At 40.2% G+C, this 24,363-nt stretch overlaps 1 protein-coding gene across 1 annotated transcript in view; it reads right to left on the reverse strand.

Annotated features, from left to right (window-relative positions):
- slc27a6 (solute carrier family 27 member 6) overlaps positions 1–19,944 on the reverse strand; it is a 36,511-nt gene extending 16,567 nt beyond the window's left edge. Inside the window, exons 1-4 of the mRNA XM_046375140.1 lie at positions 19,374–19,944; positions 8,412–8,621; positions 4,285–4,443; positions 337–461 (exon numbers count right to left, since the gene is read on the reverse strand). Of these exons, the coding sequence (XP_046231096.1) occupies positions 337–461; positions 4,285–4,443; positions 8,412–8,621; positions 19,374–19,926 (1,047 nt within the window). The 5' untranslated portion in view covers positions 19,927–19,944. The remainder of the gene's footprint in view (positions 1–336; positions 462–4,284; positions 4,444–8,411; positions 8,622–19,373) is intronic.
- Positions 19,945–24,363: the final 4,419 nt, after the last annotated feature.

Here is a 24,363-nt window from a genome sequence, read left to right on the forward strand (position 1 = left end):
CAATTTATACAGTATTGGTAACAGGATAGAAAACAAAATTAAGAAAATAGTAAACTAAAAATGATCATACTTTGATGATCAACAATTTGGATGTCATTCCATCAGAAAGAATTCAGAATCACATATAAGAATCAGACAGTGAGAAATCTTTCTTAAAATGACTGATTTACCAAAGGACATGTTACAGGGATATGGGCACACTACTCAAGTGACTTTATTTGTGTCATAGTAGTCATTTGATGTCAATTTTATACCACAAAATCCAAAAATAAACAGTTTTGTCATGATATTGTTTTAGCAAGACTCACAGCTGATTGAAAAAAAGCAGCAGATTACCTTAGGCTGGTTGCAAAGGTATCTGCAGAGTTCACCAATATACTGAAAAACCGACACATTATGTTTTCTACAGTCATTCCAGAACTGGGAGGCTGAGAACTTCTTCTTCAAGACACAGGTTGCGCCTGTAATTGAAACAGTAAGACATTAAATTCACTATTAAAAGATAAAATTCTCATTCTTAATTTCAGTTCCAGTTATATCTACTACATATATTTCTTTAAATAAATATGGACCTTATATCTATGGATTGATATTCATGCACAGTTTAGTGCATATTTTACATGTTTTGATGACAGAATCTGTAAAATCATACACAGTTTCATAAATAGTTTATTGCATATTTATACTTATATATAAACCTTACTTTTACTTTAACCACTTTTTTCTATGATTAAAAAGTTCTTTTTATAATTGAAATTAAGACTGTGGGTTTTTTGCTGTGTGACTATTTGTCTTTATTGTGCTTTTCTAACTGACTTAATTATTATTGCTACTAATACAATCCAAGAAACTGTCTGTGGATGATTATGAAACTACTTAACAATAATGCTAGTCACCAGTACTTTCTCCACACGTTTTAACACTGTACCAGCTGTTTTCATTAACAATTTCCCTATCTTCTGCACACTGCTTGTTGTGTCACTTGTTGATGGTGCAACACGACAACACACTTGTTCAGTGACTAGCTGTTTGTATGTCACTCGTTGCACACTCCTTTATCTAGGGATATGAACCAGGTCATACTGTAATTTATATGTGCTTTCATTGTGGTGTGCGTTTAATAGATTTAAATGAAATTATTGATCTTTGAAAATGCTGTACAACTTTACTTATTGCTTTTGAAGAGAGCCTACCATTCTCATTTATCCGCCAGGTCTTACGTACATATCCAAAATGGATTTGGGGTACATAACTGAAAGGAATGTAGCACTTCATTCACATTTGTTGTATAAGACAGCCATAGCCTATTTGGGAAGTCAGCAAATAGTTTTTATATGACAACCACATATTGGAGGTGTTTTTTTGATATGTTGGATATACCGCAAATGCAAATCTGACACTTGTGTTCTATTAACAAAATACATACAGGCATAGCCAGCTAAATTTTTTAAACAGTTTACAGATGCAACGTACCAACAAACCTATTGAAAATAAGCAGTCTTGTACCTTGAGACTGAAAATCACTTGATAGTTTGCTAGCTATTTTGTTACCTGTGTTTTGTATACTGCACTATTAGTAAAGTTTAAAAGTATTTGTCAATGCTATCTCTTTAAAGGATAAACTTGGGTTATTCTGTGCTATACGAATGGTTAAGGAGTGGCCAATGCCGGTAAGCATTCCTCCTCTCCATTTTGGTCTTAGAGACCACTTTCCATTTAACTTTCCATTCTCTGTTTAGTACATAAATGCATTTTAAAGTTTGGCCAAGGGTAGTTTGAAATTCATCACAGCCGAAGTGATTGAGTATCTTTGTCCTGACAGTTGAGTGTAGGTTATGGCCAGCATTTTGTCAACCTTACAAACATTACTGGCTGGATAAACCTTCCTGCTCTGGAAATATATAGCTATAACTTTAGAAGCTGAGGCAGCCGCGGCCTCAAGGTCAGAGCAGAAAGCTTGGTTGCTGGTCCTCAGACCAGCAAGATGAACCTGGGAACCTCCCTCTTTACCATCACTGAGGTGCCCTTAACCCGAGCTGCTCCAGTGGAGCTGTTCAATGCTCAAATCAGACTGGTTGTACTGGGCAGCTTCCAGGTGTGAACGTCTTTAAATGTGTGAATGTGATCAGGGTGGACTTGGGCAGTCTCAGTGACACTCCACTAAATAAAGGTTAATTGTAGGAAACATGTGCTCCCCAAACATACATGGCATGTAAGAACCATAGCCTTTTGTAGAATGAGTGTCAGACCTGCAGTTCTGGACCTAAAGATCCACTTTAAAATGTGCTATCTATTGCATTTCACTTTCCTTGTCTGAAGGTGGTGAAGATTGGCAGATGTAGACTTGGTTTGACAATGATAGAACAACTAGCCCCGTGTGGAGAGTCTAAAGGTTAAATGTGAAAACTGTGTACCAAGGTTAATACATTTCAACACTGAAAGCTGTCAGGACATTGGCCTCACCAAGCTTTGTTAGTACAACCTGTCAGGATGGTGGAAGGACATTGAACTGTTAACTTTGGGAGCACTTGGAACAAATGCCAAAAACAAGACTTCATCAATAGGATAGTTGATTAGAATTTGCTTCTTTTCCCTAAACAATTACGTAACTACAACACTACTTTTAAGATCATTTTAATCTCCTGCTGAAACAGAGTGTACATTGTATTGTGTTATCTAAACCCAAACTGAACTTGAATTTTATTCATTCAATATTATTATTATTATCAGTATTACTACCACTACACTCCTACTATTATTATTTTTTATAGTTGCAGTACTGTGTTATTATTGCTGTTGTTACGCCCCTCCCACTCTCTCTCTCTCTCTCTCTCTCCCTCTCTCCTTCGCTTTCTCTTTCTCTCTCTTACAATCCAACCAGTTGAGGCACATGGCCACCCACCTAGAGCCAGGGTCTACTCTCCTTTTGCCTTCCAAAAGGAAGCTTTTGCTTGCCACTGTCACCAAGTGCTTGCTCATGGGGGAATGTTTGGTCTCTATGTACTAAAAATGAAATTGAAAATTAAAAAAATGTTTGGTCTAGACCTGCTCTAATTTGAAAGAGTCATTAGAATCAAACTGAACTGAACTTTGAACTTTCTTTGAAAGGGAACACTGCAACCATGACCTAAAACAATAACAGTATTCTTCATAATTGTCCCCACTGTCCACTTCCTGCTTGAAAGCATCTAATTAAGCTGCTAATTGAAGTGAAACAGAGGGTCCACAAAGAGGCCACATAATTTCATAGCTACACCATGGTCAGTGGACACTTTCTGCAGTCCTAAATACCAGTTAGGTACAGAAAACTGCTTCTCACAAAAGAACCTTGTAAATGACAAATTATAAATGGAAAATTCCAATTATTAAATCTGACCCTAAGCTCTCCTGCTCAAAATCTGATCACATCTCATCACCACACTGAACACTTTAAAATTTGAGTGATCTTGTAAAGTCAGTGGTCAAGTGTTCATCAATTTGCTTTTATGCAAAGCATATAACTACTGTTCCTTATGATGTGTCTCTGTATAGTTGTTAATATTCCAGAAAGAAGTCCTTCTGCTTGTTTCATTTACTGGATAGCCAATTTGGACAGCTTTTGAGGTGAAAACTTCCACCGGCACATCATGTACTCCACTGTTGACTATACAACCAGTGCTGGTTTTTTTTCTGTGTGATGAAAAATAAATAGAACTTTTGAAGTGGTTAAACAAGAGCATACCTAACAGTTTAAACTCTCAAAATGAATGTGAAAATAATGTTACAATGATCAATAATGTTACAAAAATCCGAGTCAAAAACAAATCAGAACACACAAACACCATACACTTATTTTTAAATTCACTGTGATTAAGGGTCTTAATATACTAAAACATATTAATATACTAAACAGATGAGTGGATGCCACAGATGCATAGAACAATTATGTTTATATTACTTTCTGGAGTCTGCTTGAAAGATGCATTCCACACATACAAAGATGTATTCTGTAGCTTGTCACAGTGTAGAAGTACACGGACATCCATGCAGAGCGTATACATAGACCCTCTGATGATGAAATTTACACTACGCAGATCCTAGCAGACCCTTGCACACTTGTGAATGCTGGCTATATGCTGGCTATGGCTATATTGGCATACTTTTAATGGTGCCAGGTTGACTCCAATATATCTGAGGGGCCTAGTACATAACAGATAGCGTTTGCTGGATGTGTATATTCCATAAAACTTTACAACATACAATCAGTACAAAAAAAAATGTCTGTAGAGATATTCTGAGGCCTACCCAGCTCTATGGTTCCTCCTATACCAATTAAGGAAGCTGCACTATGGTAGAGGGGCAGAGGGATGTATATCACATCATCTTCAGTGGCCCCAAATGCCCAAAAACCCCCTGCTGCCTTCAAGCTCTGGAGGTGAGTGATCACTGCAGCCTTCGGGAGCCCTGCAAAGATTAAAAGACATAATATTGCATTACATGAGACTGCAAACGTCTGATACTTTCCAGCCATTTTAACTACACTGCTGCTCTACTAAATCCAATGCGCTACCACCATGAAATCCAAAAGGCTTCTTCAGTTCTTACTAACTGGTCGAGATTCCCAGGTATTAAACCTAGATGGAAGATCCACCCAGTCAACATGTGACTTGACTTGAATGGATTGCTGTGGCACAATGCCATCATGTGACTCATTAGAATCTCATGTGCACAGGAGTGAGTTGCCACACCCCCATAGCCACAGTGTGGCTCGTCAACCCACCCTTTCACCATGATACTTGCAAGGGTCACATGATTCCTGGGGGGAATGAGGTTTAAGTTTCCTGGGGCGGGATCTCAAGGCTGCAATGCAGGTGGTCAACAGGTGGTAGTGCAGATCACCGCCTCTGCTGAAGGAAGGTTGTTTATGTAATAGTTACTGATGTTCCTCAGGAGTGAGTCTGGCTTTTCGCATCTGCATTGGATGGACGAAATTCCTTTGACTGCCACTTCTGGCCAGGCAGATGAACTGTCCGGCCTGGATCAGTCCCTCTCTCTTTCCATCCAACAGGTGTCAACACTAAAGGAAATGACAGAGTCCAAATCTATCTAAAGGAGGATCCATGGGAGCAAACTGCTCCTTGACCAGTTCAGCCGGCCTATGGACAGAGCAGAGAGGGATCGTTCTCAATGGCTTAGTCAATGACTCAGTCTTAGTCTTACCTTAAACCCACCAGGGCTCGACCAGGGAATGTGTGGTCAAAGGTATTTGCTGATAGTTTCTGAAAACATACACAGATTCCGCTTTGGCTCATGCTTGAGAAGGGGGTGACAGTAAACACAAAGTCAAAGTCTAATTCACAGTCTTTAATATCCAGAAAAGGGCTTGGTACACGGTGTGGCAATCCAACAGACAAACCTTCCAAAATGGGAAAGGCCAAAGGCAGGGTCAAAAAAGGGCAGCATGAGTCAAAAACCAAACAGATGAAAAAAGACAAGGAAAAATGATGGAATGCTGAGACACTGAGGTACAAACAAAAAAAAACTGAGCACAAACAAAGCAAACTGACCACAAACAATAGGAACATGACACTTTACACTGGGGTAATGAGACATATGTGAAACCAATCAGGGTGGGGCATACAATCAAATCCAAGGGGGAAACTAAACAAAGACAGAGGGTGGTAGTAAAAACAAGACAGAAGAAGGGAATACCAAAGGACAGGACAGGACACACAAGAATATCTGCATGACTGGATAAAACAGTAAACTGCTCTGTAATGCAGGTCATGTACAGTTAGTCAGTCGTCATCCCTTCAGTACTGTCAAGATGTCAATGGCGTTAAACCACCAAATTATCACTTGTGCTCTACATTTTCCCCTCTTATAAAAGCCCTAACTCTATTTTAAAACCACTTTTTGCGTCATATCGATTTACATGTGATGGAGCATTGAACACAGCAGAATTAACTGAAATCAAAGCATTACTATTCTGACAGATGGAAGAAATTTGGTGGAAAGGAAATGTTTTGTGTCTTTCTAGGAAGCCTTGATTTCACGGTTGAAATATGAGTGAAAATAAATTCTCTCTGTTTCACAGCGTATAGATGAAACATTGTGGTGTGAACTTGTATTGAACCACTTTTCACATTAAAGTGAGACACACAACACAACCATGACTAAAATATTCAAGGCAAGCTCAACCTTAAAATGGACCCAAAACTGAACTAATAGTGTTTTTCTTATAAGCAAACATGACCATTCAAGCACAGCATAAATGATTTTCAACTGAGAAATGTAAAATATTTTTTTCTTGATGTTGAAAGATTGAACCATGGTCACCTGCAATCCGTTATTAATGCTAAACATTAAACATTTTCTCAGAATGTTCCAAAATTAAGTAATGTAAGTAATACTAAACATAAAATGTAAGCAAATGTGTTTCCAGACAGTTTCCAATTCACACAACTCACAAATATGGTAGACCAAAGATTAAACTGAATGCTCTTGTCTGTTCAGAGTCACAAGGTCTATCTCAGCATACGCTAGGATAAAGGCATCACAGACCTACACCTAACTTGCCTGTCTTGGTAAAGTGAAGCACTGGTTGCTATTTTACTTTATATTCTAAAAGATTAATTAAAGAGTCAATATATTGATCAGTACTAAAAATAATCACCATTTCCCCAAATACTGGAGGGACCATACAAGGGAAAAGTGTACTACTCTCCTTTCAAATGTGCACAGACGCAATTCAGTAAGTAAGAAAAACTCCATTCCAGTGACACCAGAAAAACTGGTTCCACAGTCAGAGCCTCTTTGGAGAGGCCACAAATGAAACAGGATTTTCTAAGTGACTTAATGAAGGACAAAGCATCCATGGACTCAATCACTTCTATGTGGAGTGTTCAGGCAAATCACAAGACTGCCCAGCACTTACTGTGGTTAGGCTGCTGTTAATGTCTTTAGTGCTCCGTGCAGCCACGGTCTACGGGCAAAAAACACCCAGAAATGTTTAAGTTATAAGTGGTGAAGCTGAGCTGCTCCCTTGTGGCCATCATACCCAGGGTACGTTAGGCTGACTTTGTGGCGCTTTTCCTTGAACAAAGCCACTGTAGACCTAACCGTCCTCATCAGTCTTTTTGAATTTATTAAATGTAATTTAAAAAGGGAAATATAATCTTGTAAAAATGGAATTTCACCCAAAAGAACGTAACCAACCTAGCAACAGGAAGGGGTAGCAACGACTGGTGGAATGTAACTAAGTACATTTGTAATAATGAAGTCCAACTGGCTGCCAGAGCAGCCTGTTACTCAAAATTAATTGAGGATAACAACCCCAGGTTTGCGTTCAGCACTGTAGCCAGGCTGACAGAGTCATAGAGCTGTCCAGCCCTGTATCCCTGTAACTCTGAGGTTTCTGCCTTCTCAAAGGCAGTGTTTCTTTGCCACTGTCGCCAAGTGCTTGCTCATGCAGGAATCTTGGGTTCTCTGTATTACCAAATTTAATTCAATAGTATGGTCTAGATCTGCTCCAATTGGAAACTGTCAAGAGATAACTTTTGTTTGGTGAATTGGTGCCATATAAATAAACTGAATTGAAATGAACTGAATTTACTGAAGTACTTTACGTGCTGTATAGTACAAATCTGAGGTACTTACTTGAGTTTTTTCTTTTCATGCCACTTTTTATATCGCCTCCACTACATCTCAGAGGGAAATACTTGACTTTTTATTACCCCATTTTCATTTATCTGACAAATTTAGTTTACAAAAGTAAAAAAAGACAAGAAGATTTATTGCATACAAAACATACAAAGCTTATAAATGTTGTAAATTAAATTATCTAGCAATTACAGCTTAAACAATCAATTAACTCATTGACAGAAAATTAATTTTTGAATCATTTGATACTCGTTTAAGTTATTTTTCATGCAAAAACATTTTATGATGTCAACTTCACTAATGTGTTGCTTTTACTTTGAATTAATATAAAAGCTTTACATTACTTTTAATGATTTTGAATTTTTGACCTGATTGTTATTAATTTGTTGTTTTGACATTTCGATGATATTTGATGACGAACACCATTTAACCATTTTCTTGGTGAAAGTGCTAAAAAAGTGAAATTCTACATACAAGGTATGCAGGTTTACAAGTGAGGTGCTACTACTGTCTTTTATGAATGATTAAAATTTACCTAAACACTTAATGATCATTTCCTTATTATAACAGCTATCAAAAGAAAATATTTAAACTGAGTAATCCTATATTATAAGACAATCAGACACAGCAATATTGCGCATTATATGCTGCAGGCACCAATGACACGACATAACATCCTCTATTTGAGGATGACATTTTACTGAAAATAGACTCCATTTGTATTATTAGTATGGACCGTCAAAAGTGAAACTGAGCTGTAGAAAACTCACCAGTTGTTCCAGAGGTAAAGATGTACAGCGTGGGAGATTTGAGGGAAGTGCTGGAACGTAACACGGCTGGAACAGGCTGGTCAGAGGCGACATCAATCTTATCCAACAGGGTGTGCACCTGTGTGTTCTCACTCTGGCTCTTCATGGCCCACACCTGAATGTTGTCCTCCAGTAGGCTGCTTAGGATGCTGTCCAGACACTCCACTAAATCTGGGAGATTGAGACAGCCAAGCCATGTATTAAGAAAAGGATACAACGAATTATAGATTGAATGTGATTTTTGGAAACAGCTTTCTACTTTCTCCTCGGTTTTTCATTGTAAGAGTGTGCTTCTGAGTGTATGATCAGGAGACATCAGAGCTAATAAGAGGCTGATGATATTGGATGATGTGAGATATAATGTAACAAAGAGGACTTTGAGACCCTGCATAAAGTGACTGCAATATTTTAAGAATGGAAGCTGCAATGAGTGTGTGCAAACAAGTTATGGTAGTTAAGTCCTGCTGTTTTTTAAGGATTTTTTCACTCTTTCTACTCTACAAGGAAATGTACCTGACAAACAATAACTCCTAAAGCAAGAAACTTGGTGACATGCACTCATTCAAAATTGATTTGGCCCACTTGTGTCTCTACAACAATGAGGTATGCCTCTCGGCAATAATCCCTGAACTACAAACTCTAGAAGTAGGTCTCACTCAATAGTGCCTGAACCATAAGCTGTAGAACAGTGGTTTCCAAGTGGGTGCTGTAGTGTGTCAGAGAAAGTCAAAGTCAAAATGAAATTATTCTTATCTCAGTGTCAATACTTTTGACAACATTATTGTAAAACAAGTTCAAACAAATGCTGTTACATTTCATTCCCCAACCTACCCTGAGACTATGGCTCTACTAATGTTATTATCAATACTATCCTGAGTTGCCCCAAAAACTTAATCAGGCTGAATTCAGATATCCATCACATTTTCATCCTAGATGATCACATACTGACACTTTGTCATGCACTTGTGTGCCTCATCCATACAAGCAAGGTACTCTTTTGGGTCTGAGGACCAGACCCAACCCTTCCCTTTACGGTTGATTAAACTTGCACTCCTGTCTCCTGATTAATTGTTTATCATGACCATGACAATTATCTGTAAATGTGCACAGAAAACATAACACAGTGAAGAGTGATGGAGAACAGGCTTATACAATTTTATGTGATGTTATAAATTAGTTCTAGTTTTTTTGTATACTGTACGCCATACACAAGTGTTATTTGTTTTCTTATTTTGTTTATTTAAATTCTAATAACAGATACCTGTTGTCATTTTTAGTTGAAATGAGACATGCATATTGTGCGAGTGGGCAAGTGAACTGCCACAATTATGACATTTTAGTTCATAATTAAGTGTAATATGAATAATTTTATTTGGTTTCTAGTCAAACAAAAACCCAGGTCTCGAATAATGACCGGGACTGCGCCATAAACAAATAAAGCCCAATCCCAAATATAGATCAGGGGAAAAAATAAGGCTGGATAAACTCAAAACATACCAAGACATTTTGGACAATGCTATGCTTCCAACTTTGTGGCAACAGTTTGTTGAAGGCCCTTTTCTGGGCCAGCATGACTGTGCTCCAGTGAAAAAAGCAAGGTCCATAAAGACATGGTTCGATGAGTTTGGTGTGGAAGAACTTGACTGGCCTGCACAGAACCCTGACCTCAAAATCCATTGAATACCTTTGGGATGTACTGGAATGGAGACTGGGAGCCAGGCCTTTTCAATCAATATGGAAGGCCATCCCAGAAGAGTGAAAGCTGGTGTAGCTGCAATGCTGTCTATGTATTTCGGAAGTGATTTCTTTAAAATCTCTGTTGGTGTAATGGTCAGATGGCCCATTTAGTGAAGCTTGTTCTATAAGCCTGTCAGGTTTTCAACTCCCACCTCTAGAAGAATTTTTCATGCTTTCCAATGGAGGTTGGGGACATGGAGTCTCAGTGGGCCAAATTCAAACCCTCCATTGTTGAGATAACTGTCAAGAGCTGTGGTCAGAAGGTCATTGATGCAAGTCATGGCAGCAACCAAAGAACTTGCTGGAGGACACCAGCGGTAAAGGAAGCTGTCAAGCTGAAGAAGTAGGTCTTCTGGGCCTGACTGACTTAGGGGGGTCAGCAAACAGATACCAGGAGGCTAAATCGGCCACAGCTTAGGCAGTTGCTGAAACAAAAACTGTGGGGGTAGTCTGGGGAGCCAATGGAGAAGAACTTTCAGTTGGCTTCAGGGAAGCTCAGGAAAACTGTTTGAAGACTCAGGAACATGTCCTTGGAGGTCATTGAGATGATGATAATAATAATAATATTAACTTGTTAAAACTGTTAAAACCAGGTTCCCAAGGTGCTTAACAACCAGTTAAAATCAAACCCACAAATCAAACAAAAGAGCAATATAGAAAGTAAACACTGAAAATGAATCAATAACAAATGTAGGAAAGTGAAAATTTTAAAATAATAAGATGAAAGGAAAGTAAAACCACAACATCACACATAAGCTTTTCTATAAAACTGGGTTTTAAGAAGTGATTTAAAAGAAGCCACTGACCTTGCAAGACTTATCTCCAAGGATAGCCGTTTCAAAGGCAAGGAGCCTTTAAGCAAAAGCCATCTTTAGTCTTTACCTTGACTTTGGAACATACTTTATTGATCCCAGGTTGGGAAATTATAGTGCAGCAGCAGCAATACACACAATAAGCTTTACAAAATGTTAAAAATAGCAATAGCAAAAAGGCAATATAAAAAAGTGTATATACAACAAATAAACAGTGTTATGAGTGAGAGTGTTGAAAGCACTGAAGAAATCAAAGAATGTGACCCTTACAGTGCCTCCCCCACCATCCAGATGTAAATGAGCTTGTTTCAGCAGGTAGATGACTGCAACGTTGACTCCTAAATGGAGCTGGTAGGCAAATTGTAAGGGGTCAGGAAACATCCTCACCTGTGGCCTCAGCTGGGCTAAGACCAGTCTCTCCAGGACCTTCATCACATGACATGTGAGGGCGACTGGTTTGTAGTCTGCCGGGTCAGATGGCATCAACTTCTTGGGGACTGGAACAAGGCAGGACGTATTCCACAGTGTCGGGACATTCTCTTGACTCAGGCTCAGGTTGTACAGATGTCCCAGTACAGGAGACAGCTGGCTGGCACAGGTCTTCAGGATCCTGGGTGTGATACCATCAGGGCCTGCAGCCTTCCGCTGATGTAGTTTTTCAGCGGCCTCTTTACCTGGCCTGTAGTCACTGTTGGGCTGATGATGTCTTCCGTGGAGGAGGAGGAGGTGGGGGAGAAAGAGAAGGGGCAGATGGAGAGGTGCTATACAGGAGAATGCTGGGGCTTGGGTCCAGCCATTTGGGACAATGTGGGCGTGTGGGAGGCTGAGGGTGTCGGCTGGGTGACAGCAGGTGAGCTAAACCTGTTCAAAAATAACTGGTTGAACTGGTTTGCTCTATCCAGGCTCCCTGATGTCTGCCTGTCTTTCCCCTTCATTCCTGTGATGTGTTTCATTCCCATCCACACATCCCTCACACTGTTCTGTTGGAGTTTGGCCTCCAATTTTCTCCTGTAGTTGTCTTTACATGTTCTCAGCATGTCTCTAAGTTCATGCTGCACCCTCCTCTGCTCCTCTCTGTCTCCAGACCTGAAAGCCTTCTTCTTGTTCAAAAGTGCCTTCACTGGTGATCCAGGGCTTGTTATTGGAGTAGCAGTGCACGGTCCAGGCTGGCATGGTGGTGTCCTATCAGAATCTCATGTACTGAGTGATGCAGTCAGTCATCATATCGATGTCCTCCCCATGCGGCTCACAGAGTACATCCCAGTCTGTTGACTCGAAGCAGTCCTGCAGTGCCTCAGCAGCCTCCTGTGTCCACCTCCTCACTGTCCTGGTGTGCACGGAGTGCCTCTTCACAAGAGGGACACACTTGGGAGTCATCATGACCAAGTTGTGGTCTGACCAGCCGGGGCGGGAGGGCTGTGGCATCATATGAATCCATGGCATTAGCGTACAGGAGATCCAGCGTCTTATTGTCCCTGGTGGGGCAGTCGACATACTGGTGAAAGTTGTTGAGAGATTTGTCCAGTGAAGCATGATTAAAATCTCCTGTAATAACCATGAATGCATCCAGGTGTTGTGGAGCGAACAACTTCACAGGCCACGGCTGCATCAGCTGACGGGGGGACGTAAACAGCGATAACAATGGTAGACGTGAACTTTCTCGGTAAACAATACGGGCGCATTCCCACCACTAGCAGTTCAATGTCCGGGATGCAGGTCCGCTCCTTCACGCTCACATGTCCGGGATTGCACCACCTCTCACTCACATAAAGTGCAAGCCCGCCACCCTTCCTCTTCCGACTCTTGGAACAGTCTCTGTCACCCTGTACCAAACCGTAACCTGGGAGCTCATTGCTGTTGTCCGGGATGTGTGAGTGCAGCCATGTTTCGCTGAAGCAAAATATACTACACTCACGGTATTCCCTCTGGGTCTTCACTAGTGCTCCTCTGTAACTCCTGCGGGACCACAGGTCTGTCTCCAGGCAGCAGCACGGACTTACACAGTGCAATCAGCTGTTCGCGGGTGTAAACAATGCCCCCACCACTATTGGCAATGTTCTCTGATACAAAGAGTAGTAACAGAAAAACGGAAAAGTAATAAAATTAAATCCAGCCATTGTCACAACTTTCATGACTTCCTGGATGATGCCAGACAGAAGAGAGTTGCAGTCGTCTTACCTGGAGAAGATGAAGATGTGGATGACTTTTTCCAGGTCAGACTGTGAAAGGAGTTGGTTTGATTCTGGATATTGTACGATATAGATAGATGAAGATAGATGAAGCATGATTCTGGGCTGGGTTCTGGAGATGTGTTAGGCTAAACAGTATGATTTCTGTTCTTGAGTTGTTGAGTTGTAGAAATTTTTGAGCTATCCAAAAGTTTAGATCACTAAGACAGTCACCGGCAGCAGCTAGGCTTCTTGGGTCACAGGATCTGAAGGGAAGGTATATTAGTGTGTCATCTGCGTAGCAATGAAATCAGAATCAGAATCAGCTTTATTTGCCAAGTACGTGTGACCATACAAGGAATTTGACTCCAGATTTTCTCTCTCCTGTTCACCATACAAAACACAAAAAACAAATAATAGTAATAAAAAATGAAGAATAAAGTATTTACAAGAAGAAAAAGAGTGATATATATATATATAGCTCTCTCTATAGAGAGAGAGAGAGAGAGAGAGACAGAGAGAGAGAGAGAGAGAGACAGAGAGAGAGACGTTGTGTCATTGTATAATTTGGCCAAGTGGCAGCATATAAATGGAGAATAAAATCAAACCTAAAATTGAGCCCTGCAGCACACCACAGGTAATGCGAGCTATGGAAGACATGTATTCACCATTCACGGCAAAACTTCTTTCTAAAGGATAAGAACAAAACTACTGATGCCCATCCCGGTCTGCAGACAGTCAATTAAAATTTTGTGATTCACAGCACCAAAGGCTGCACTAAGATCTAAAATAATTATAATAGAGCTCTCTCCACTGTCAGCTGATAAAAGAAGGCCATTGGTCACCTTAAGGAGGGCAGGTTCTGTACTTTGTAAGGCTTACAAATCAGACTGAAATTTCTCAAAGAGGTCATTTTGACACATAAAATCTAAAAGCTGGGTTGAAACCACTTGTTCTAAAACTTAAGATAAAGGGGGATTTTTTAAATTGGTCTAAAATTACTAAAAAAAAAAAAGACAGATCAAGGTTAGGTTTCTTTAAAAAAGGTTGCACTTCAGCATGTTTGCAAACAGAGGGAAAGATACCTTTTTATTTATTATATTGAACAAAATAATGGGACCAATAAAGTCAAAAACCTCTTTGAAAAATTTAGTGGGAATAAAGATGACATGTGGTGGACTTAATGTGTGCCATGATCTGCTAAAAAAGGTAGTGAAATTGTCTTAAAATTACTAAAATAACAGTGGCTGTCCCTGTGGGTATGTAAAATAAGAACTGGTGGAGCTGATGTCATCCATCCTCCTATACTCTGTTTTCAAAAGTTTGGTGGCTTCATCCAACCAGGGCTGTGATGATTTGGCAGTTTTTTTTTTTAACTTTGAAAGTGGAAACGGAGTCTAGGATAGAGACAGGTGGACTTAAAGAAGGAGACCAGTTGCTCTGTGTTAAAATTGGGATTAAAATCGGTTAAAACGGCAGTAATAAAAGGCTCAGAAAATGTGCTGATGGATATTAAGTTAAAAACCGCTGACGGACAGGTGTGCAGTGATTAGGAAGTTGTTGGGTAAAAAGGACATCGAGTTAAAGGCGCATATCATTGATGTCAAAGTTTGCTAGATATCCTTGATGTCAAAGTTTGCTAATTAGGTAGGTAATCAAGAAGCTCCTTGATTTGCCAGTCAATCTACGCTCCAACCCTCACCCATGTTACTGGGCTTTGAGTGGTGAGCAAAAGAAGGAGACCATGGATACAAGTAGGGTGGCTGGGCTCAGCCTTACAGAAAGGGTGAGGAGCTAGGACATCTGGTATGAGCTTGAAGTGGAGCTGCTACTCCTTTGCGTCAAAAGGATCCAGCTGAAGTGCTTCATACTTGGGTCAGGATCAACCTCAACACGTTTCTCATGCCATATCTGCAGCTCACACTGACTGTTCTTGTAGATTAAACAAAAAGGGTTTATTAATGCACTTTCCTTCATACAAAAATAAAATTGCAATCAATACACCCACGGAAGTTAACGACACTCACACACCACAGCTGGCATGCCAGCATGGCTACTACAACTGGTAAATCATAAGCACTTATCAGTTCATGAGTATTTGAACTCTCACAGGTTCCATGGATGGTGGTTGGACCTGCTGCTGTGGTCCTGCATGACACAAACTGCTATTATTATTATTTAATCGTATTTCTACATTATTATTACTACTTCTATTATTATTATCATTATTGTTGTTGCTGTTATTATAATTATTATAGTAGATATTGTACATATCATTGACAATTACAACCTATATTTTCCAGCATTATTGCACTAGCATTACTGCAGTTGCTGTTTGTGTGGCCCCCAATCACTCACTTACTCTCTCTCTCTCTCTCTCTCTCTCCGTCTCTCTCTCTCTCTCTCTCTCTCTCTCTCTCTCTCTCTCTCTCTCTCCGTCTCTCTCTCCGTCTCTCTCTCGAAAGTTTTGAAAGTTGTGAAACACTCAAAACAGTGATGTTAGGGTTTGGGCTTTTTCTGTTTCGTTGTTCTTTTTCCTTTCTCTTCCCTTTTCCTGTGAGTGGGTGTGTTGAGTCTCCTTAAGGGTCCAATCCGGAGCTGAGCTTGGCATTCCTATTCTCCCTCATCTGCCCATCAATCAGCATCCCTTTAAAGACCAGTCTCTCCTTGCCACCTTCATCTGATTATCGTGCTGCCTTCGTGGTATTCTCATTGGCTCTCCTGTTAGGTTCTTCCCTGTGAAGACTGACTTCAGGTTTACCTTGTCCTGTTTATTTACTCTGCCTAGGTTCACCTTCTCATGCTCTGCCTCTGTATGTTTTCTGCCTGCCTGTTTGTGAAGGACCTCTGATCAGCTCTTTGGATGTCTGCTGGAGGAAACTGAGACCACGAGTGCTCACCTGCTGTCCTCCTCATATTAACTTGGTCAGATTACTCTTTTGTTAGCTAGCTTTATTTCATCTTCTGTAAGAAGATCTCCCTAAGTCCAGTAAACACTGTTATTTTTCCCACTCCTGATTTCTGTGTGTCCTGATGCACTGATGCACTGCTCAAAAGTCTGATTTACTTAAGCAACCTTTTTCATCACAATGAATTTTTATTCATGCCCTTAAAATCTGCAGTCATATTTTTATTTTTTCATATTTTTCTCAATTATCTTAAACCATAAGCTCTTGAATCTGTTTTTTACTCAACTACTGCAAAGCCAACAAAAATCTAAATATTTTATTCTAAAACTTACGTCTTCAAAACAACAAGTGAGAATCCGCTGAGTCCAGAAGATGGAAAAATCACATATTACAGAGCTATAACGGGTGTGTCCACATTGACATGACTCTTCATCTCTAGTGATAAAATGTACTTCAATCTGCACAATTCTCTATTCACTTACAAAGATCCCATAAAAATCCCTTAAAGTTCAATTAGTTCAACGTTATGCTGATCTGATCTGCTGATCTGTTAAATACTACTTAAATGGCACGACATCTACTCTAATTAGTGTCCGACTTTTATATACATATCCTTTATTTAACCAGGTAAAAAAAAAACCACTTTTTCACCAACAACAAATAAAAACAATACAAAGAGTCAAACACAACTCTCACACACTACAAATGAATGAAGACTTAAAACTGACTTTATATCCTCACTGTTACCAAGTGTTGTTCCATGAATCCTTCTCCTGTTGCACTCGGGTTGGAGTCAGGACAGTGTCCCTGATCAATGTCACGCTTGTTTGGTTGAGCAATGATCGACCAATGTGAATCCTGTCACATGGCTGCAGGATGATGAATCCTATTAACCGTACAAACAGCATTCCTCCTGTGAAACACTGCTGGAAGCTGAATATACAAAATTTCATATTGTCGTAAAAATGAACAGCAAATTACACGTCAAATCATGTTGCAGCAAGGAATTCCCAGCTTTTCTGCATATGTTTCCAGGGTTGACTCCCATATTGAGCAATCATTCAGATCACTCTTGGAATTCCACACAGTTCATACATGAGTTTGAAAAAAAAAAAAAACAGCAGCAATCTGGCAGAAGATTTGGAAACTGGAGTTCACTCTTCAGGGTCGTCAGACTGCAGATAAAGGGGACTGAGTGTACAGGGCCCACATGTGAGGCCCACAAAGACAGAATGGATGAATGAATAGCCATGGGTTTGGGGAGGGGAACAAACAATGTCTGCATACAGGGACCAGATTAATGTGCAACACCCCTGTCATTATTAATAACATAAATCAAAGAGTGCACTGCATCTGGAAATTGCTTGTTATTCACTGGGCCCATCACGTGTTGAAAGGTATACATTTTGCCTCTGAAATGTTTTGGAGTGCACAGCATGTCTCACACATACACACTGACATTAGTATAGCAATGATAACTTAATATAATCAATTATATTTAATTAATTAGCTGAACAACAGAATGTTAACCAATAACAGTTAGAGTTATAATTCCCAGGATTTTATATGAAGTCATTGATTTGGTCAGATAAATCAACTTTTAGAGTTTATGTGTAATAATGACCTCTGAGAAATTTCAGTCTGGTTTTAGATCACTGCATAGTACAGAACCTCCTCAAGGTGACCAGTGACCTCCTTTTGTCGGCCAACAGTGGAGAGAGCCCTATTTTAATTCCTTTAGACCTTAGTGCAGCATCTGACACTGTAGACGACAACATTTTAATAATCCGTCTGCAGACTTGGGTGGGCATCCAGGGCACTGCACACCATTGGCTGGGCCCTTATCTTTTGGACAGAACTTTTGCAGTCACCATAGGTGAATACACATCATCCCCAGCCCACATCACCTGTGATGTGCTGCAGGGCTCAATTTTAGGTCCGATTTTAATCTCTATTTATACGCTCCCACTCAACCAAATTATTCACACAGATATACCTTAGCTTGACACCCAATGACCCAAGAAGCCTAGCTGCTGCCATCAGCTGTCTCTGTGATGTAAACTGTTTGATGGCTCAAAACTTTCTTCAACTCAACAATTCAAAAACAGAAATCAAACAGCTTAGCGCCTCACATCCACAGACACCAATCAGCCAGGTTATAGCTGACTTGACCCCAAGTCAAAAAAAACAATCATTCAATCATGCTTCATCCAACTTCATATGTTCTCAAGACTCAATCCACTCCTCCCACAGTCTGACCTCAAAAAGGTGATCCATAACTTCATTTTCTCCAGGTTAGACTACTGCAACTTTCTTCTGTCCGGCATCTCCAACAAGTTCCTATCACACCTCCAACTAGTTCAGAACGCAGCAGCTAGGCTTCACACTGGTTTTAACAGACATCAACCCCATCCTAGCCCCCCTTCACTGGCTGCCAGTCTGTTTTAGAATTGATTTTAAGATTTTACTGATCACTTTTGAAGCACATTTGGGTCTGCCTCCAAGATATATAACAGAGTTACATAGATGTATAGAGCCAGCCCAAAGCCTGAGATCCTCAGGTGGGGACCTTCCAAAGTCGAGGTTAAAAAACAAAAAGCTTGCAAGGTCAGTGACTTCTCACTTCTCAAAACCCACTTTTATTGAACTGGCCAAGTGTATGTATACATATATATATGTATATTTATATGTGTGTGTGTGTGTGTGTGTGTGTGATGGATAAAAGTATCCATCACACTTTTTCAAGATGGCCAACAATCAACAACCCAAAGGCATTCACTTTACAATGATATTACACAGAGAAAATCAGCAAATCCTCATGTTGGAGACACTGACAGAAAATACCACAGGAGTCACTGAGTATGATAGATATGCCAGAAAGTTCTATTTTCTGAGTGCAATTCAATTGTAAAAATGCATAACTTTTGTAATTATAGGTCTTTAGTGTCCAATTTGTGTTGTATAATGTAAGAAAATTAGGTCAGGAGATCAATTAGTGAAACTTGTACAACAATGCTTGAAGCTTAGAATTACTCCCGGTGTTCAGGAGTCAAAGACTGGCCAGCACGAAAGAGCAGAAACCTGGATGATGGTAGAATCATCCAGAGATATAAATAGCAGGGATTAAAACCAGCAGGGATCAATGCAAAGCTACTTAAACTAGACCCGGGTTATTGACATTACATAGAGCAGTTCCTATTACATAGAAAAGGTCAATCCTCTAAGGGCCCCTAATGAATATCTAACCTCATTTATGAAGCCACAGTGGAGTAATGGCAGTGGAATTGCGAGCCTTACCTGAACCAACAATCAGAGTTTTGGCTCCACAGCAGTTAAAGCAGTGCAGTAGAGATCTGGACTTGATGTTGGTGTTGAGGAAAGCAACCGAGCAGCCTACTTTCGCCAACCCGAACCAAACGCACAGGAAGTCGGGCTCGTTGTTCATGAGCAAGGCAACGCAGTCTCCTTTCCTCAAGTTTACTCTCTCCAAGAAAACATTGGCAAGTCTGTTGCTGCGTTTCTCGATGTCCCGGTACGTGTAGATGGTTTCATCGTAGATAACAAACGGCTTATTGGGAACGCGTTGAGCCTGCTGGATGAACCTGTCCAGGACCGTACACACGCTGGACGTCAGCTTGTACAGCTCCAGCCTTACGCCGTACCTTATCACCTTCAGGAGAAAGAGGAGGTCCCTCCAGAAGTATGGGAAGAAGAGTTTCTGTAAAACATGAGCGGAGAAAAGACCCGCGACAAGAGCTGAGACCCATCCCAGAGAAAGAACCATGCCTGCGCCTGTGAGACAGTGACGGGCCAGCGTGCAGACAGTTGTATACGCTGTTCCACGTTTCATGAGATAAACACGAACTAACCTAGTGATGTAAGCCAACGACCAGTACGCAACCGTCAAGTTACACAACGCAAGACCGGAACATGAAAAATGCCGCCTCAAAAATTAAAGGGATTGTTTTTTTTGGTTTTTTTGGCATTTGTGGAATTGGTGGATTTAGAATCATAAAATGTTTGGATTTGTCGGGTGCTGTTAGTAAACACAGAATAAAGTAAATCAGAAGAAAAAAAAAGTTGATGCCAGGCTGTTAAACAGCCACCATTCCAAAATGCAAAAAAATACTATCTTCTTCTTCTGAAAACAGCAAAATAATGAGAAAATAGAAAAAAAAATGTTAGGAAAATCCTGCACATTACACACTGAAGAGAAGAAAACATTAGAAACTAGACTAGTATTAGTCCTTGTTAGCCCATGTTTTAAAGGACACATTGGCATTTCAAATAATTTATCATTCTGCAGAAATAAAATGATAACAAAAACATGAGAAAATATATCAAGGGTGGATTATGGGACAGTAAGGTCATGGCACACATGTAAGATATTAGTTTTTATTTTTAAATGCATTGCTGAATATATGTAATAACGTCTGACAAAAGTAAATGTTTGTAACTTAATGTAACTTAAAATCAAAAGCTTGTCTCACAGGAAAAGCAAAAATTCAGTATACTGCAGATATTTGACTACTTTTGTTTTGAAGGTCTGAGTCACTTCCGGCAGGGCTGATTTTTTTTTTTTTTTTTTCGAGGCTACTTGTGGGTGCGTCTCTGGAAGTGAAATCCTGTGACAGTGGCTGTGGAGATGAGTGGGAGGGCACTATCGTCCACTGTTTAAAGTCAGATAACAGCGTTCTGGTAGGAACGCCACTCCTAGTGCAGAACAGATTTTCTGTTTGCTCATGTTCTACCGCAGAACGCAAAGAAAGAACGTAACTGAGGAGAAGTTACTGTTAATGTTACAGAAATGTTTCCTCAGACGAAGCTGAAATTGAGTCCTCTTGAGTGTTGAGTCGTCTTCTTGAAAAATCTAAAAAAAAAAAACAACAAAAACTTAGTACTTGTCCAACTAAATAAGACATTTAAAAAAATGACTACATTACTTGATTATCTGAGAAATGTTTACAAAGCAATCTGTTTGTAATTGTTTATCCTCCAAAGCAAACCACCTAGGCGAATCCATATAAGAGCTGCTCCCCAGACATAAGGATATATTTTCATTCACATAATAAGTTATTTCAGTTCACTAAATCCATCAGGTCAACAACAATATTAACAGCCAGTCTTATCAAAACAGTGCACTACTGCCAGGCAACCTGATGGACAAAAACACCAAGCTGCTGGGCAAACCGGTTAAAAAAGCCAGTTCGGTGCTTGGCAGGAAGTTGGACTCATTACAAACTGTGGTGGAAAGTGGCTTTTTAGCTTGAGACTTTTTAACACCCCCACCCAAAATTGGTTAATGGACTCTGTTAGACTTTGACTGACTGCTCAAGGTGTTTTACAAAACAAGCCAGCATTCACCCATTTGCATACATACTCATGTTCATAGATGTCACCTCCAGAAGTTCTCCGACGACTTAACCGTTGTTGGCTGTGTGTCTGAGGGGAATGAGACGGAGTACAGGTCAGTCATCGTGGACTTTGTGGACTGGTGTGAGTGCAACCACCTGTGCTTAAACACCAGTAAAACAAAGGAGATGGTGATTGACTTCCAGAGAAGGACATTATATCATACACCAGTGAACATCCAGAGCTCGGACATTGAGATGGTGGACAGTTTCAAGTATCTGGGTGTCTACCTCAACCGACTGGTCACATAACACTGATGCCCTGTACAAGAAGGGCCAAAGTCACCTTCACCTTCTGAGGAGACTGGGGTCCTTTGAAGTGTGCAGGCCCCTCCTAAGGACATTTTATGACTCTGTGGTAGCCATTTACTACGCTGTGGTCTGTTGGGGACCGGGACAGAAAGAGACTAAATAAGCTGGTCAGGAGGGCCATCTCTGTCATGTGCTGACCACTGGACTCCGTGGAGCAGGTGAGTGAGAGGAGGACAACATCATGGACAACACCTGTCACCCTCTGCATCAGACAGTGGAGGCTCTGAGCAGCTCCTTCAGCAGCAGGCTGCTACACCCTCAGTGTAGGAAGGAGCTGCAGCAGGTCCTTCATTCCCACTGCTGTTAGACTACATAATTCAATGGTCTTTTCCTCCCTTATGAGGACTTGTATATAGCTGTGTATACTGTGTTTACTGTACTGTAAATTGTTAATTTGTTAATTTAATTTATTACCTCTCTATCTATATTTTTTTGTAACTGTTTTGCTTTTTGCACTCTTTTTCTGTTCTTGTGAGCTGCCACAACAAGTAAATTTCCAATCAATCAATCAATATCAATAAAGTTCAACTTATCTTATCTTATCTTAAATGAACCAACACACTTTCATAATCACACCCTCGACCTGGTTCACACCTACAGCCCAGAAACTAAGATCCTGTTAGTTGTCCCTTGAAACCCTCTCCTTTCAGACCATTCACGTCTAACTTTTGAGCTAACTCTAACCGACTTTACAGCACACAATAAAAAGGTCTAGTATACCAGATGTCTCTGAGAATACTGTTGACAGATTTAGGGATGCAATCCCATCACAGCTCCCTTCAACACCATATACCAGTAAAACAGAGCGTACTGATTTAAATGTTACTCCTGCAGAAATTGATTGCTTTGTCAACAACACTGCAGCCGCATTACACACAGTTTTAGATATGGTTGCTCCAGTGAGAAGGAAGGTTACAAATCATAGGAGGCTAGCTCCTTGGTATAATTCAAATATACGAACACTTAAACAAACATCAAGACAGATGGAGAGGAAGTGGTACTCCTCCAAATCAGCTGAATCCCAGAGGGCCTGGGACACATAAATTCGGTGTCATCCTAACTGTACATATTCCTCATAACAGCCTGAGAATTTAAGCCGCTCATGCCTCATGTTTTCGTTTTGTACTCTGTAGCTACCAGTAGATGGTGCAACAGGTTGTGGCCCTGCACTACAGTGTTCTGCTGATCAGGGTCTGGAAATGGTAAAGAAAGAAGATAATATTGATGACTGAAAAACTAAAGGGCAATAACATTATGCTTTAAACTATGAGAAGTAATAGCATTTTAATAATCATGGTAGTAAGCTTTATTATTATTTATTTTATTTTTTTTAAAAAGATCTATCTATCTATCCATCCACACCCAATTTGTACATCCCATTCCTGCAGCCTGTATTAACATAATGTTGTATTTTAACACAAATCAGTTAATCAAATGTGCAAAATAACGTGCATAAAATCAGTGTGCATAATGATAGAGATCATTCTAATGCCAACCTAATGTCACTCATAGTAATGGATAGACTTCTTTTAACTTGGCACTCCTCTCTGTTCTTAAGTGAATGTTTGTGGAAATGTCGGGGGTGTAAACAAATGTTTCATTATGATTTAGTGTTATATATTTTTTGACATCAATAAAATTGCTGATACCACAAAACCTACCACAATCACCCATTGGCACAGTTCAGTTCAAGGGTCTGTATAAATTTCAGCACCTGCTCTAACTGTAAAGTGACTGAATTGAATTGAATTGAATTAAATTGCCTCATCATACTTAACACATTCACTTACAGATTAAAGTTAAAGATTAAAGATTAAAGTGACATATTTTGTCATTGGAGGGAACTCACTCCAACGAAATTTGTTCTCTGCATTTAACCCACCCAAGTGACGTGCATACACACACAGCAAACCCGGGGCAGTGGGCGACCGCGTGCAGCGCCCGGGGAGCAGTGGGGGTTAGGTACCTTGCTCAAGGGTACCTCAGCCATGGACACCGGGACGGGGAATCGAACCAGCGATCCACCGGTTACGGGTCCGACACCCTAACCGCTGATCCACGACTGCCCACTGCAGAGAGAACCAGTTACAGAAGAAGCTATCACAACTTTCCTTTCTGTTTTTCGCTATGAAAGAAGTCATGGCGATGAAACGAGCAGTAACATAGTCTGTGTGCTCACAGAAAGGTCTGACATTTTCCCCATGAGTAGATGTACTGTACCATTCAATTTAATTTCAGTTTAACTTCAATTTAAAAGAGGTAGACAGGACAGAGAGGATGAAAGAGAGAGAGAGAGAGAGAAAGAGAGAGAGAGAAACATACATGCAGTAAACATCATAAATTACAAGGACAGACATGACAGGTTGTTATAATTGGAATTCTGAAGACTATGTATTGTATGTATTTGTTTTTTAGCTGATATGTTGTTTAAGTTAGTTATAATATCACTACATAGAACAATGACATGGGCAGATGTTGACAGTAGACACTGGGTTTGTCAGAGGGCCGGATGCAGTTCAACATGTAGATCTGGATGGAGAGAGACCTGCAGAGAGATACAGAGA

This window comes from Scatophagus argus, chromosome 20 (assembly GCF_020382885.2).
Source record: "Scatophagus argus isolate fScaArg1 chromosome 20, fScaArg1.pri, whole genome shotgun sequence".
NCBI classification, from domain to species: domain Eukaryota; kingdom Metazoa; phylum Chordata; class Actinopteri; family Scatophagidae; genus Scatophagus; species Scatophagus argus.